This window comes from Crassostrea angulata, chromosome 4 (assembly GCF_025612915.1).
Source record: "Crassostrea angulata isolate pt1a10 chromosome 4, ASM2561291v2, whole genome shotgun sequence".
In the NCBI taxonomy this organism is placed as follows: Eukaryota; Metazoa; Mollusca; class Bivalvia; order Ostreida; family Ostreidae; genus Magallana; species Magallana angulata.
In genome coordinates, this window is record NC_069114.1 from 14,668,754 (window position 1) to 14,682,556 (window position 13,803).

The 13,803-nt window shown below is 35.4% G+C and overlaps 1 protein-coding gene across 1 annotated transcript; it reads left to right on the top strand.

The window, feature by feature from the left end:
• The first annotated feature begins 2,151 nt into the window (after nucleotides 1-2,151).
• Nucleotides 2,152-13,405, top strand: LOC128179903 (twitchin-like). The gene is made up of 6 exons (XM_052847587.1): nucleotides 2,152-2,456; nucleotides 4,518-4,634; nucleotides 5,913-5,983; nucleotides 12,149-12,444; nucleotides 12,530-12,832; nucleotides 13,113-13,405. The coding sequence occupies exons 4-6, from the start codon at nucleotides 12,312-12,314 to the stop codon at nucleotides 13,199-13,201; spliced, it is 525 nt and encodes a 174-aa protein (XP_052703547.1). The 5' UTR covers nucleotides 2,152-2,456; nucleotides 4,518-4,634; nucleotides 5,913-5,983; nucleotides 12,149-12,311; the 3' UTR covers nucleotides 13,202-13,405.
• Nucleotides 13,406-13,803: the final 398 nt, after the last annotated feature.

Genomic DNA, 13,803 nt, shown 5'->3' on the forward strand with positions numbered 1-13,803 from the left:
TAATGAAACCACAGTAGTGTGTTAAAATTTCAAACATCTGCGATAAATAGCTGCTGAGAAATCTTTGAGGAAAATTTGTTTGATAATTTTGGCTAAAATAAACAAAGTACTCATTTAACAGGAAGATGACGTCCGATTGGTACAAAAATATATCCCACTTTATGGCATGCCTTAACAAACACTGTGTAAAAATTTCAAGCATCTCCAATAAATAGCTGCTGAGAAATTTTTGATGGAAATTTGTTTGAAAATTTTGGCAAAAAAAAAACAAAGTAGTCATTTAACAGGAAGTTGACGTCTGATTGGTATAAAAATACATCCCACAATATAGCATGCCTATACAAATACTGTGTAAAAATTTCAAGCATCTGCGATAAACAGTTGCTGAGAATTCATTGATGGAAATTTGTTTGAAAATTTTGCTAAAAATAAACAAAGTCGTCATTTAACAGGAAGTTGATGTCTGATTGGTACAAAAATATATCCCACGATATGGCATGCCTATACAAATAGTGTGTTAAAATTTCAAACATCTGCGATAAATAGTTGCTGAGAATTCTTTGACGGAAATTTGTTTGAAAATTTTGGCAAAAAATAAACAAAGTCGTCATTTAACAGGAAGTTGACATCTGATTGGTACAAAAATACATCACACAATAAAGCATGCCTATACAAATACTGTGTAAAAATTTCAAGCATCTGCGATAAACAGTTGCTGAGAATTCTTTGACGGAAATTTGTTTGAAAAGTTTTGCTAAAAATAAACAAAGTCGTCATTTAACAGAAAGTTGACGTCTGATTGGTACAAAAATATATCCCACGAAATGGCATGCCTATGCAAATAGTGTGTTAAAATTTCAAGCATCTGCGATAAATAGTTGCTGAGAATTCTTTGACGGAAATTTGTTTGAAAAGTTTTGCTAAAAATAAACAAAGTCGTCATTTAACAGGAAGTTGATGTCTGATTGGTACAAAAATATATCCCACGATATGGCATGCCTATACAAATAGTGTGTTAAAATTTCAAGCATCTGTGATAAATAGTTGCTGAGAAATCTTTGACGAAAATTTGTTTGAAAATTTTGGTTAAAAAATAAGCAAAGTCGTCATTTAACAGGAAGTTGACGTCCGATTGATACAAAAATATATCCCACGATATGGCATGCCTTAACAAACACTGTTTTAAAATTTCAAGCATCATCGATAAATAGTTGCTGAGATAAATGCGACAGAAATTTTCGTTACGGACGGACAGACAGACAGACAGACAGACGGACAGACAGACGGACGGACGGACAGACAGACAGACACACAAGGGTAAAACAGTATACCCCCTCTCCTTCGGAGCGGGGGTATAATAATTCCTTTATTTTACATAGGATATAAGTCAAAAAATGATTTTGTGAAATTCAAATCTCGATCAGGCTTAGGCTTATATTCTTTATGTATGAAAAAGCGCCATATTCCGCAATCGGTTCTATTTTTAGCAACGACCCTAGCTCTTATAATACCGATGGACCACCCAACAGGGTAAAATTTGATGAGAAGATATCCTCAGATACATGTTTGAAAAATATGAAAAAATTCTGTACGCATTTTATTTATCTAGTGGGGTATGGACCATTACCTTAATATAAGTTTATTTGAGAACAAAGGTAAGGAAAAATTTTTGAATTGCCCTAAATTAAACTTCTGAATTTTGTTTGGAGACCAATCTAGTTAGTATTATTCCTCTATTGTGAGTTAAATATTTCATGAATCCTATTACTTTTGCGTGCTTCATGGTTATCAATTTTACAGGTATCACTCCATATTATCAATAAATTCTGCTATATGGCCCGCTGATAGCTGGACAAATATATATACATTAAATTTAAAACCAAGGAACTTCATTTTCCAAGGAAGTACATGTAATATTGAATAAAAAATTCAGTTGACTAGTGACTACTGTGGATTCATCATTGTGGAAGAACATTTTCGGTATTGAAATTTTCACAGAAGATGTTCCTAAATTAGTTTAAATAGTCCAAAACCATGTGGAACTTTTTGTGTGCAATAAATATACAATTTTTGCATGGGTGGAACTGTAGCTCTACGGTCTGTCAACCTGAATTTCACGTGGAGCTATATATATACTGTTCTGCAAAAATACAAAAATTTTCATTTGTACAAATTCTTTGACATGATATCAGTGCAATTCATCTAATACATGTAGTATATACATGTACATATGACAATAACATGTAAATTGAAATCAACAATTTCTTTATAATTTCCATGTAGCTTCCTGTACGCTTATATTATGTATTATAGGCAGAGGAGTCAGAACAACTGTCCGCAGAAATGCAGGCGACTTTTTGTTAGTGTATACAGGAAAGGTTATAACAAAGAAGGAAGGTGAGAACTTGGAAGAAGGGTTCTCATCTGGCTACAGATTTTGTTTACAGAGATTTGTGGTAAGTGTCTAGATTCTCATGAAATACTTTTTTGTTTTCTTACGTACCTAAATATATGGATATTGGTTTAATGCCTGCAGGCCATGGCTTAATCAAGTTTAGCTAAACATATTTGGCTGGTTTTATGGTGGTAGTCAAGGGTTCCAGCAGTTGGAAAATTCAACATTCAAAGATTTTAGAAAAGTGAACACCTAGCTTGTACTAATTATTTGTATGGACTAAATAATATTGTCACAGAGATAGCTGTCATTTCTCTTATGGTAATTAATTTAAAACATATTTTTCCATCACTGAATCTCGCAAAGACAAATGAATCTATTTACAACTTTTTTTACATCATCCCAGAGGGAAGTCAAATTACATACTTTATTCCTGTGCACTGTTTGAATCCTAAATAAAAATCCCCTCTCTGTTATACTACTCTGGCTCCAATTGATGACTATCTCAGATCATTGACTTCAATTAATCTATATATTGATAAACTAGTTCCATTTCTACATCACTCTAACTCTATAAAAATCTTAAAGGGCCTAATGAAAAAATAGGTTTGTTTCCGCTTTCCCAACCAACCCTGAATAATACTGCCATCTCAAAACTTTTTCTTTGCCATTTTTCAGTGAGGGTGTTAAATTTTCGGTTTTTTTTTTTCAGATCATCTATTTTTTAAAAATTTAGTCAGAGAAACGTTTGGACAAGTCTGTTTATTACATCAACGTTGAAAAAACGCTTGAAATTAAAAATGGCAGGACATTCTGCAAACAATAGCACCCATGCAAGGCTCCGATTATCAAAAGCTAACTCATAAAACTTGACCACTCTAGACGTTAATTTGCTTCATTCTTAATTACCCTAACACGTACAGCTTGAATTGTCTGAATAACGCATTCTAAAATCACTATAATAATTACAAATAATACACTTAAAACTCCTCATCACATACATGAAGAAACATCACAACTACATGTACTAGTATACAACAGTCTGCATAATATTATAATAATTAATGAGAGTGTGTTGTGCAGTACTATGTTTATATATAATACAATAACCAGGAATTATTTGCATGCACTTGCTACTTGTTTGTGTGACAGAGAAAGAAAAAATATAAAAACATTGTCATCTATCAGAAATGCATGTTAGGCCTTACAGTACTTAAGTACTGTAAGGGCTAACATGCATGTCTGATAGATGTATATATTTTTAAATTTTTAACATGTCTTAAAAAAAATAATCTATAATAGTTTACCCAAGCCTATATTATTTTTATTTCTTTGATTTAAACAAAGGCTCTATCCAACTTTTTACTAAAGAAAATGAGTTATTGTAGTATTATAAACATATATTTTGGTATGAATCTTTTATTAATGGAAGCAATTAAAACACTGTGCCGGATAATTATGCCAGTGCCAAGGTGGCATTTTTGCACCCGCTTAAGATGCAGTTTCGGAAAAATCCATGTATACCAAATGATAGACCATTGTCTACAGAGCATATAACCACTTTTGTTTTTAGTGTGTTTTACCTGACAGGTGAGATATTTACCTTTAAAGATTAATATCCCATCGGAAAATGATAATTCCCATAGGAGAATTGACTCTCCTACAGGAAATATTGACAATCCTATAGGATTTTTTAAAAGTCCTGTAGGAATTATATTTTCTATAGGAGAATGGTAGTTCCTGTAGGAATTTGATTAAGACATGTAGTTTTCCTATAGGATATTAAGTTTTCCTATCGGATTTTATCAAATCCTATCGGAATTAAAATTCCTGTAGGAAGTTCTTTATTCCGATAGGAAATCTCAAATTACCTATAGGAATATCGATTTTCCTATGGGAAAAATTATTTTCCTATAGGAATTTATTTTTGAAAGGTAAATATCTTACCTGACAGGTGAGATACACTGATAACAAAGGTGGTTGTTAACTCTTTAGGCAATGGTCTATCATATGGCATATTTGAATTTTTCGATATATGCAGCTTAAGCGGGTGCAAAAATGCCACCTTGGCACTGGGATAATTATCCGGCACAGTGTTTTAATTTAACTCGATCATTTATAGTGTTGATGCATCAGAAGAAGATGGTAGATTGGGAAGGCTTGTGAACCATGGGAGCAAGAAAGAGATCAACTGCAAAATGAAATTAATAGGGGAAGTGCTATGTCTTTTTGGAACCAGGTATTTACAAAAAAATTTTGCCTGTTTACCGTGTACTAGGCTTACTGGTACTGAATTAATTATCATGATTAGGCCAACATTTTTTTCATTTTTAAGTTTATGAACCCAAAAGTTTTAAGTCCCAAAGGAGGAGAAAATGAAAACAAAAAAATATTTTTTCAATACATTATCAACATTATTCTGTCATGTACATTATATAAGTTTCACTGAAAAGATTTCTTATAACTGTGGTTTTTCTCAACTTGTTAAACATATTGAGTAAACATATATGGAACAGGCTCTGTATATTTTTGAAGCACAAATTTTTGTGGGGTTGAAATTTCGTTGTTTTATAGCAAAATAATGTTTTATTGAGATTTAATTTCTTCATTTTAAGAATATCTTAAATGTTAACTATCTAGTTTAAAATTCTCATCTCCCCCTTGGCAGATTTAGTGTAATTCATATAATGCCATATAGCGGTTCTTCTGAGTTATTTATTGTTCTTACAGCATCACTTTAAAGTATGTCACAACAAATACCGAAAATAAATTTCTCTTCAGCTCATCCTGTAGGTGCAGGAAGTAATAGATAACTTGAGATACATGGTAAAAACTGCCAAATGTATATATCTTCCTCAAACTAATTTTTCTGGATTCGTGCAATAAAAGCAAGTATCACTTTGCGCCGCCGTTACTGTGAATAAGCTGAATAAAATGAACAATTTGATTGGATGCCCTGAAAAGTCATTATTAATAAGCAAGTTATGTTGAAGTTGGCTAAATCTGCCCAGGGGGAGATGAGAATAATGAATCCGACATTTGGCTAGCGAAGATGCTATGTCTTCCATGTTATGGTATTTTGATATCATTTCAAACTGGTCCAATGTGGTAATTCAATTAAAATGTTAACAATATATCAACTCAATTTTTTTATCGGTAAATTATAGTATGTGTAGTAACATTGATGTCCATTCTAAAGGGGCATTATGTTGCATGAAATTTGATTGTATTAATTATTTGACAAACAGTAACCAATCATAATGAATGTCTTATACAGAAATATGTTCACTAATTTTGAATTGAATTAAATCGAAATTGATCTAGACTGAACCGAATATCAAAATTAATTTTGTCGTGAATTGTAATGCATTTGTATCATGATATTTCACCCCTATTGTCCTTTTACATGTTATACCCTGTCAACAAGTGTATAATGAAATGTACTTATTTAAATAAATTAAAGTAATTGGTTACAAAACTTTAGTTGACTATCAAATTTTACTATTATTCACAACAGAGATATACATGAGGGAGAAGAGCTAGCTATTATATGACTATGGACTCAAGTCTTATCCATGGAATTCTAAGGTACAGTGAAAATTTGCTTTTAAAAGTTGGATTTTGATAACTTATAGGTAAATCCTCCATCACAAGGAAGCTGGTGTCCGGCATATTCTTTAAAAATAAATAGTCAGATTTTGTATTATTCATTGAATGCAAATCAATTTATTTAGAAGAAAACAAAACCTAGTAAGTCTAGCTTAAATTGTATTGTTATACTTTCATGTTAAATACTGAAATCTGATTGGTTAAGACGCAGTTAATAATATTTTCTATTACCCTCAGCGTTAGCAACACACTTAGCAACGGGAAACATTAAAAAATGTTACATGCGCGAAAATTATGCGCGTGCGGTTCGCTGTAGAATTCACGTTATTCCTATATAAAAGCTGTAAAAGTTTCTTAAAAATTAAGACATTCAGTATAACAAAATAAATAGTGCCTGTTTGGGAGGATAACACTTGAAATTGACACCCCTCGAAAACCATTGTCAACCTCCGCTTCGCGTCGGTTGACAATGGTTTTCTCGGGGTGTCAATTTCAACTGTTACCCTCCCAAACAGGCACTATTTATATAATATTACAGTGGTCTTTATTACTGACAACATTCCTTTTTAGCTCACCGAGACGAAGTCAAGGGGAGCTTATGCTATACCCCTGGCGTCGGCGTCCGGACCTGGTTAAAGTTTTTGTTGCAGGTCCTGTATCTAAGCTATTACTTGTCCTATCTTCACTAAACTTGCATGGATGATGCATATTGACCTACTTATGCACCTGAAAGACTCGGATGCTGAATCTGGTTCCTAAATTACAGATGCTGAAGAAGTTAAGGTTTTTGGAGCAGGTTAAAGTTTTTGTTGCAGGTGCCCTTTGATAGCAATATATAAGTTATTCCTGGTCCTAACTTCACCAAACTTGCATGGATGGTGTGTCTTATGATACTGATGCACCAGACAGGCTTGAGTGCTGAATCTGAGCTACAGGTTTCGGATGCTGGAGAAGTTAAGGTTTTTGGAGCAGGTTAAAGTTTTTGTTGCAGGTGCCCTTTGATAGCCATATCTAAGTTACTGCTGGTCAGTACTTCACCAAACTTGCATGGATGGTGTGTCTTATGATACTGATGCACCAGACAGGCTTGAATGCTGAATCTGAGCTATAGGTTTCGGATGCTGGAAGTGGTTAAGGTTTTAAGAGCTGGTTAAAGTTTTTGTTGCAGGTGCCCTCTGAAGATAATTTCTTAGTTACTACTGGTCCTTACTTCACCAAACTTGTATGGTTGGTGCGTCTTATGATACTGATGCACCTGACAGGCTTGAATGCTGAATCTGAGCCATAGGTTTCGGATGCTTGAGGAGGTTAAGGTTTTTTGGAGCTGGTTAAAGTTTTTTGAGCAGGTGCCCTCTAATGTTATGTCTTAGCTACGCCTATAGTCATAACTTCATCAAACTTGTGTGGATGGTGTGTCTTATTATACTGATGCACCTGAATGGCTTGAATGCTGAATCTGAGCCATAGGTTTCGGATGCTTGAGGAGGTTAAGGTTTTAAAAGCTGGTAAAAGTTCTTGAAACAGGTGCCCTCTGATGATGATATCTTAGTTATTACTTGTCCTAACTTCACCAGACTTCCATGGATGGTGCGTTTTATGATACTGATGCACGGGACAGGCTTGATCAATGCTGAGTCTGTCCAGCCAAAGGTTTCGGATGCTGGATAAGGTTAAGTTTTTTTTAACAGGTCACATGTTACATAGATAATAGTACTATTTCAAACTTATATAGTTGATTAAACTGTAATATGAAAGAATCGCAGAGGAAGCTTCAGATGCAGAGCTTGATCTCCATTATCAAGGATGCTAAAAAATATATCTTAGTTATTACAGGTCCTAACTTCACCAAACTTGAATGAATGGCGTCTTATAATACAGATGCACATGATAGGCATGAATGCTGAATCTGAGCCTTAGGTTGCGGATGCTGGAGGAGGTTAAGGTTTTAATTGCTGGTGCCCTCTGATGATGATATCTTAGTTATTACTGGTCCTAACTTCACCAAACTTGCATGGGTGATGCGTCTTATGATACTGATGCACCTGACAGGCTTGAATGCTGAATATGAGCCATAGGTTACGGATGCTGGATGAGGTGTAGTTTTTTGGAACAGGTCACATGTGTAATAGATGATAGCTTGCATAGTTGATTTAACTATATTATAAATGAAACGCAGAGGTTGCTTCAGATGCAGAGCCTGATCTCCATTATCAACGATGTTAAAGAAATCTCCTACCTCAATTAAACCTGCTTGATAGAAAGATGAGGTTGTTGTTAAATGATATAACATGATTCCTATGATTAAGTATTGTATGATATGAAACACTATTGTTTAATATGATACAATATATCATATGTTATATTGTAAAAAGTTGTATGATACAATATAATATTGTATCAATTTTTTTGATATTTTATGATATGATATTGTATCATGATATTGTTCTGTATAGTATTGTATTTTATGATACATTCTACTACAGTTATTGCCGAGATCAAAGAGATGCCGCGGACATTATTCTTCAATATACCACGAACGTCATCAGTAAATTATCAGATCAGAAATACCTATTTGTCTCGCACTGATCATGGAAGTACAACTTCAAACCGTAAAAAGTTTTAAAACCATGTCAATTTCACGTGTTAGTTCCAGTCAAAACAATGTGTATTGCCTCAAATCTTTATTCTTAATGCGGCTGTTCCTAGGACCTCCCTGGCACATTTTCACTGCGTGTTTTTACATAAAATATATAACGTGTAGTAGTAATAATCGTATTAAATTGCCCTTAAAATATTAGGAATGTGATTCAAAGATATTTAATAGATAAGTGAACTTCAAGAGTATTAAAATCCTAAGAAAAAGTCTGTCGTCTGCATGTGATTCCTTTGATCGATACACATGTAAACATTACTAACAAAACCGTTGGGGTTACACGGAACAGCCGTCAAAATGACCTAGATCATCTCTCTATAGGAGAAACGGTCTGTAGAAATACTGGGCTGTTAGTAGAATAGAAATTATGTTCTTGTTTTCGTGAATGTTGCAGGATAACCTCCTCGGTCTCGAAATGTTGTTTGAAATATAAAAGCCTCGGCTAGCGCCTCGGCTTTTATATTTCAAAACAACATTTCTCGACCTCGGAGGTGATTCTGCAACATTCATGAAAACTCGTACTTTATTTCTTAATCCATGAATATCCAAGATCATAAAGTATGATTTTCATACAATATGATAAAGGTGGTCTCATAAAGGTGATGTCTCATAAGGGTGCATGATGCCTCGTCTTGATGAGCTTTGTAATCTGTGATTACCTATGTTTTTATATTCTAGGAACATCTGCATTTTTTGCAGAATTATTGGTTTTTAGCTCACCTGAGCTGAAAGCTCAAGTGAGCTATTCTGATCACATTTTGTCTGTCGTCCGTCTGTCCGTCTGTCCGTCCGTCTGTCCGTAAACTTTTCACATTTTCAACATCTTCTCAAGAACTACAAGGCCAATTTCAACCAAACTTGGCACAAATCATCCTTAGGCAAAGGGGATTCAAAGTTGTGAAAATTAAGGGCCACACCCGTTTTCAAGGGGAGATAATTAGAAATTAATGAAACATTTCGAGAAATTTTCAAAAATCTTCTTCTCAAGAACCAGAAAGCCAGGAAAGCTGAAACTTGTGTGGAAGCATCCTCAGGTAGTGTAGATTCAAAGTTGTGAAAATCATGACCCCCGGGGGTAGGGTGGGGCCACAATGGGGGGTCGAAGTTTTACATAGGAATATATAGAGTAAATCTTTAAAAATCTTCTTCTCAGAAACTAATCAGCCAGGAAAGCTGAAACTTGTGTGGAAGCATCCTCAGGTAGTGAAGATTCATAGTTGTGAAAATCATGATCCCTGGGGGTAGGGTGAGGCCACATTGGGGGGGGTGTTAAAATTTTACATAGGAATATATAGAGTAAATCTTTAAAAATCTTCTTTTCAGAAATTAATCAGCCAGGAAAGCTGAAACTTGTGTGGAAGCATCCTCAGGTAGTGTAGATTCAAAGTTGTGTAAATCATGATCCCTGGGGGTAGGGTGGGGCACAATGGGGGGGGGGGGGGGTGTCGAAGTTTTACATAGGAATATATAGAGTAAATATTTAAAAATCTTCTTCTCAGAAACTAATCAGCCAGGAAAGCTGAAACTTGTGTGGAAGCATCCTCAGGTAGTGTAGATTCAAAGTTGTGAAAATCATGACCCCCGGGGGTAGGGTGGGGCCACAATGGGGGGTCGAAGTTTTACATAGGAATATATAGAGTAAATCTTTAAAAATCTTCTTCTCAGAAACTAATCAGCCAGGAAAGCTGAAACTTGTGTGGAAGCATCCTCAGGTAGTGAAGATTTATAGTTGTGAAAATCATGATCCCTGGGGGTAGGGTGAGGCCACATTGGGGGGGTGTTAAAATTTTACATAGGAATATATAGAGTAAATATTTAAAAATCTTCTTCTCAGAAACTAATCAGCCAGGAAAGCTGAAACTTGTGGGAAGTATCCTCAGGTAGTGAAGATTCATAGTTGTGAAAATCATGACCCTTGGGGGTAGGGTGAGGCCACATGGGGGGGGGGGATGATAAAGTTTTACATAGGAATATATAGAGTAAATCTTTAAAAATCTTCTTCTCAGAAACTAATCAGCAAGATGATTCTTTATAATTGTTAAGACTTTGGCTCCAGGACAATTCTTCGGCCTCACAAGAAGGTTCAGAGTTTGATGTAGCTAAATATCCCATATATAAACAATTGTAAAGGATCTTTTTGAGAACTGCAATACTCAACATGTGATATGACTATAAAATTGAAGCAGGCAGCTATTTTTTCATTAGAATCTTTTTGTATTACTGTTTTGAGTTATTGCCCTTAATTTATTGATTCTTGATTATTTTAATTAATGCATCCACTGTTAACCAATTATTGTGATGATTATTTTTATACAATAATAAATATTCAATGTATATAAGTTGTTCTGCATAAGTAGTTTTGGGTTAGGCCGGATTAGTTTGTTTATTTTTGATTTCCAATTTTTAGATACTATGAATTATTTTAGGCCGGCACATATATAGGGACAGTGTATATTGCATTGCGACGAGCGACTGCTCTATCTAATCTTCGTGTTTTTCTAACCTATGATACAGAGTGTGCGGTCCTTCCTACCCTGTATCGCATTTATACAAGTGTGCGGTCATACCTGCTTGTCTTGGTGGTGGTTGCGGCGGAGCACTAGTGTATCGTCATCCCTTCTGGTGTTCTGGCCTTTCTAGCGCAAGTGTGCGGTCATCCCTGCTTGCGTTATCTCTGCTTGCGTTAACGTTGGTACCTGTGAGTTGCGTAGGTGTGCGGTCATCCCTGCCTGGGTAACTTTGAGTCCCTATATATGTGCAGGAGCGGTGATTAAAGTCTGCTCTTGTAAATATTGGCAGCAATCAAGGCTATCCGAGTTCCAAGGGGGAAAAATGGATTTTATTTATACAGGATCTACATGTATTATTGTACATTGTCCAGATTGTTTGTATAATGACTCCATTAAGCTGACTTTATCATACCTATTGTTCCTCAGGTGAGCGATGTGGCCCATGGGCCTCTTGTTTCGTATTGTTTTACTTTTAAATTTATTTACTAACCAGTGAGATGCCCCTAATTCAAACGAGAGGGGGATATACTGTTTTATCCATCTGGGTCTGTTTGTTCATCTGTATGTTGGTAACAAATTTCTGTCACATTCTTCTTAAATTGGCAACTATTATTTATACAGTTGCTTGAGATTTTAACACACTCATTGTATAGGCATATGACATACATGTATGGTGGGAGTCGTTTTTGTACAAATTAGATGTCACTTTCCTATGAAATGACAAATGTATTCTTAGACTTGAGTTTAAAATAAATTTTCATTACAGTTTTCTCAGAAATTGCTCATCGCAGATGCGAGAGATTTTAACACATGTACTCTTTGTTTAGTGGTAGGCATTCCATTTAATGGGAATCATTTTTGAGCACATCTAATGTCCACTTTCTGTTACATTATGACTGTGTTTATTTTGTATATTCACATCAGGGTGGGGTATAACTAGCGAGTACAGTGTATTGACTCACAGGTTTCTTGTTGTTTTAGACAAACCATCAGCCCCTAAGGGACCATTCAGTGTGTCCAATCTCACTGCTTCATCTGCTGACTTGAATGGAAGCTAACAACAAAAGATAACGGTTCTCCAGTCACAGGCTATGTTATTGAGTCCAGACCTAGCACCAGAGCAAGATGGAGCAAAGTGGCCAAGATGGATGCCAACACCACCAAATACTCTCCCAAAGACCTCATTGACTATCTGTTCAGGGTGTCTGCTGTTAATGAGGAGGGACAAGTCTCACCACTAGAGACCAAAGAACCTGTGAGACTTAAGAGGAAGATAGGTAAGAGCTTACATATGTTGAAATGTATGCTTAAGTGTGTAAGATAATGTATGATTACTGGTTAAATATCTTTGTTTCTCTTTAGATGTTTTATCTTCACCAAGACAAGTCAAAGTGTCTAAACTTGGACCCGATTTTGTGACACTGGATTGGAAATCACTGTCTTCAGATGGAGGCTCCAAGGTGACAGGGTATGTGGTGAAGCAGAAGAGAGGCTCTGATGGTGACTGGGAGGAGGTGGCCACTCTAAAGGCCATTGAGACGTCTTACAAGGTCCCCAAACTTGATGAAGACCAAGAGTATTTCTTTTCTATAACTGCCCTGAACCAGAACGGACAAGGAGAAACCTGTGAACTGGACACGTCTGTTGTTCCAAAGAGACCTCCAGGTAAACTTGAGCTAAAACTCATTGTTTAAGCACTTCATACACTGTATTTACAAAGCTTGGTGTATGAATAAGGCTAACCAAATTTTTGTATTTACATGATCTTTGATTAGGTCTGCCTGACTCTGCCATCAAAAGCACTGGGTTTATTTAGTCTGTAACAATGCCATTTCATGAAAACGTTTTCAATACACATCATGTATTTTGAGTACTTTGATTTTTTTCTGTTGTTGAGATTTCTTTTCAAATGCATATAAAAAGTGTATTTTATGTGCATTTTCAGAAAAAACCGTCGCCACCAGTTGGTCCAGTCATACTCTCAGACATTCAGAAAACCTCTTTGGTGTTAGCCTGAAAACCCAGCAAGAATGATGGCAGATCTCCTCTAACAGCTTACTATATTGAAAAGAGGGACCCTAATAATGGATCCTGGTCTGCAGTCACCAAAGTGACGTACCCAGACATCACCAGCTACTGTTTCGTATGATTTTGTTTTAAGATTGTCTAGAAATGGTGTTTGGAACTGGAGATAAAGAAGATCCCCCAAGCAAAGAACTTAAAAAGCAAAGAGGTATTTGTCTGAATTAAAACAGAAAGTAAACAAAAAACTAAAGTACATGTATAAGCTTCTGCCATACAAAATAGCCACGCAGAGAGTAATGCATGTTTATGTATTTTTGAAGCTGGGTTTTATGTCAATATTTTATTTGATTAAGGCAGTTGAACTTGTAAGTTTTAATTTGTTGTGTTACTTCCAGGTTTTAAAAGAATAAAAGGAAAAAGAAAACCTAATGAACAGCAGCTGAGAAAGCAGCAGTTAAGAGGCAAATGGGCCAGTTTTTAAATCTAAGGACCCTGCCCAAAAACATGACTGTGACATGGCTCTTCAAAAAGAAGAGAGTTTGAAAAATTGAACCTGGAAACAAGTCAAAGACTTTGTTAGAAATACAAACTTGAAGCTACTTAAACAGTAG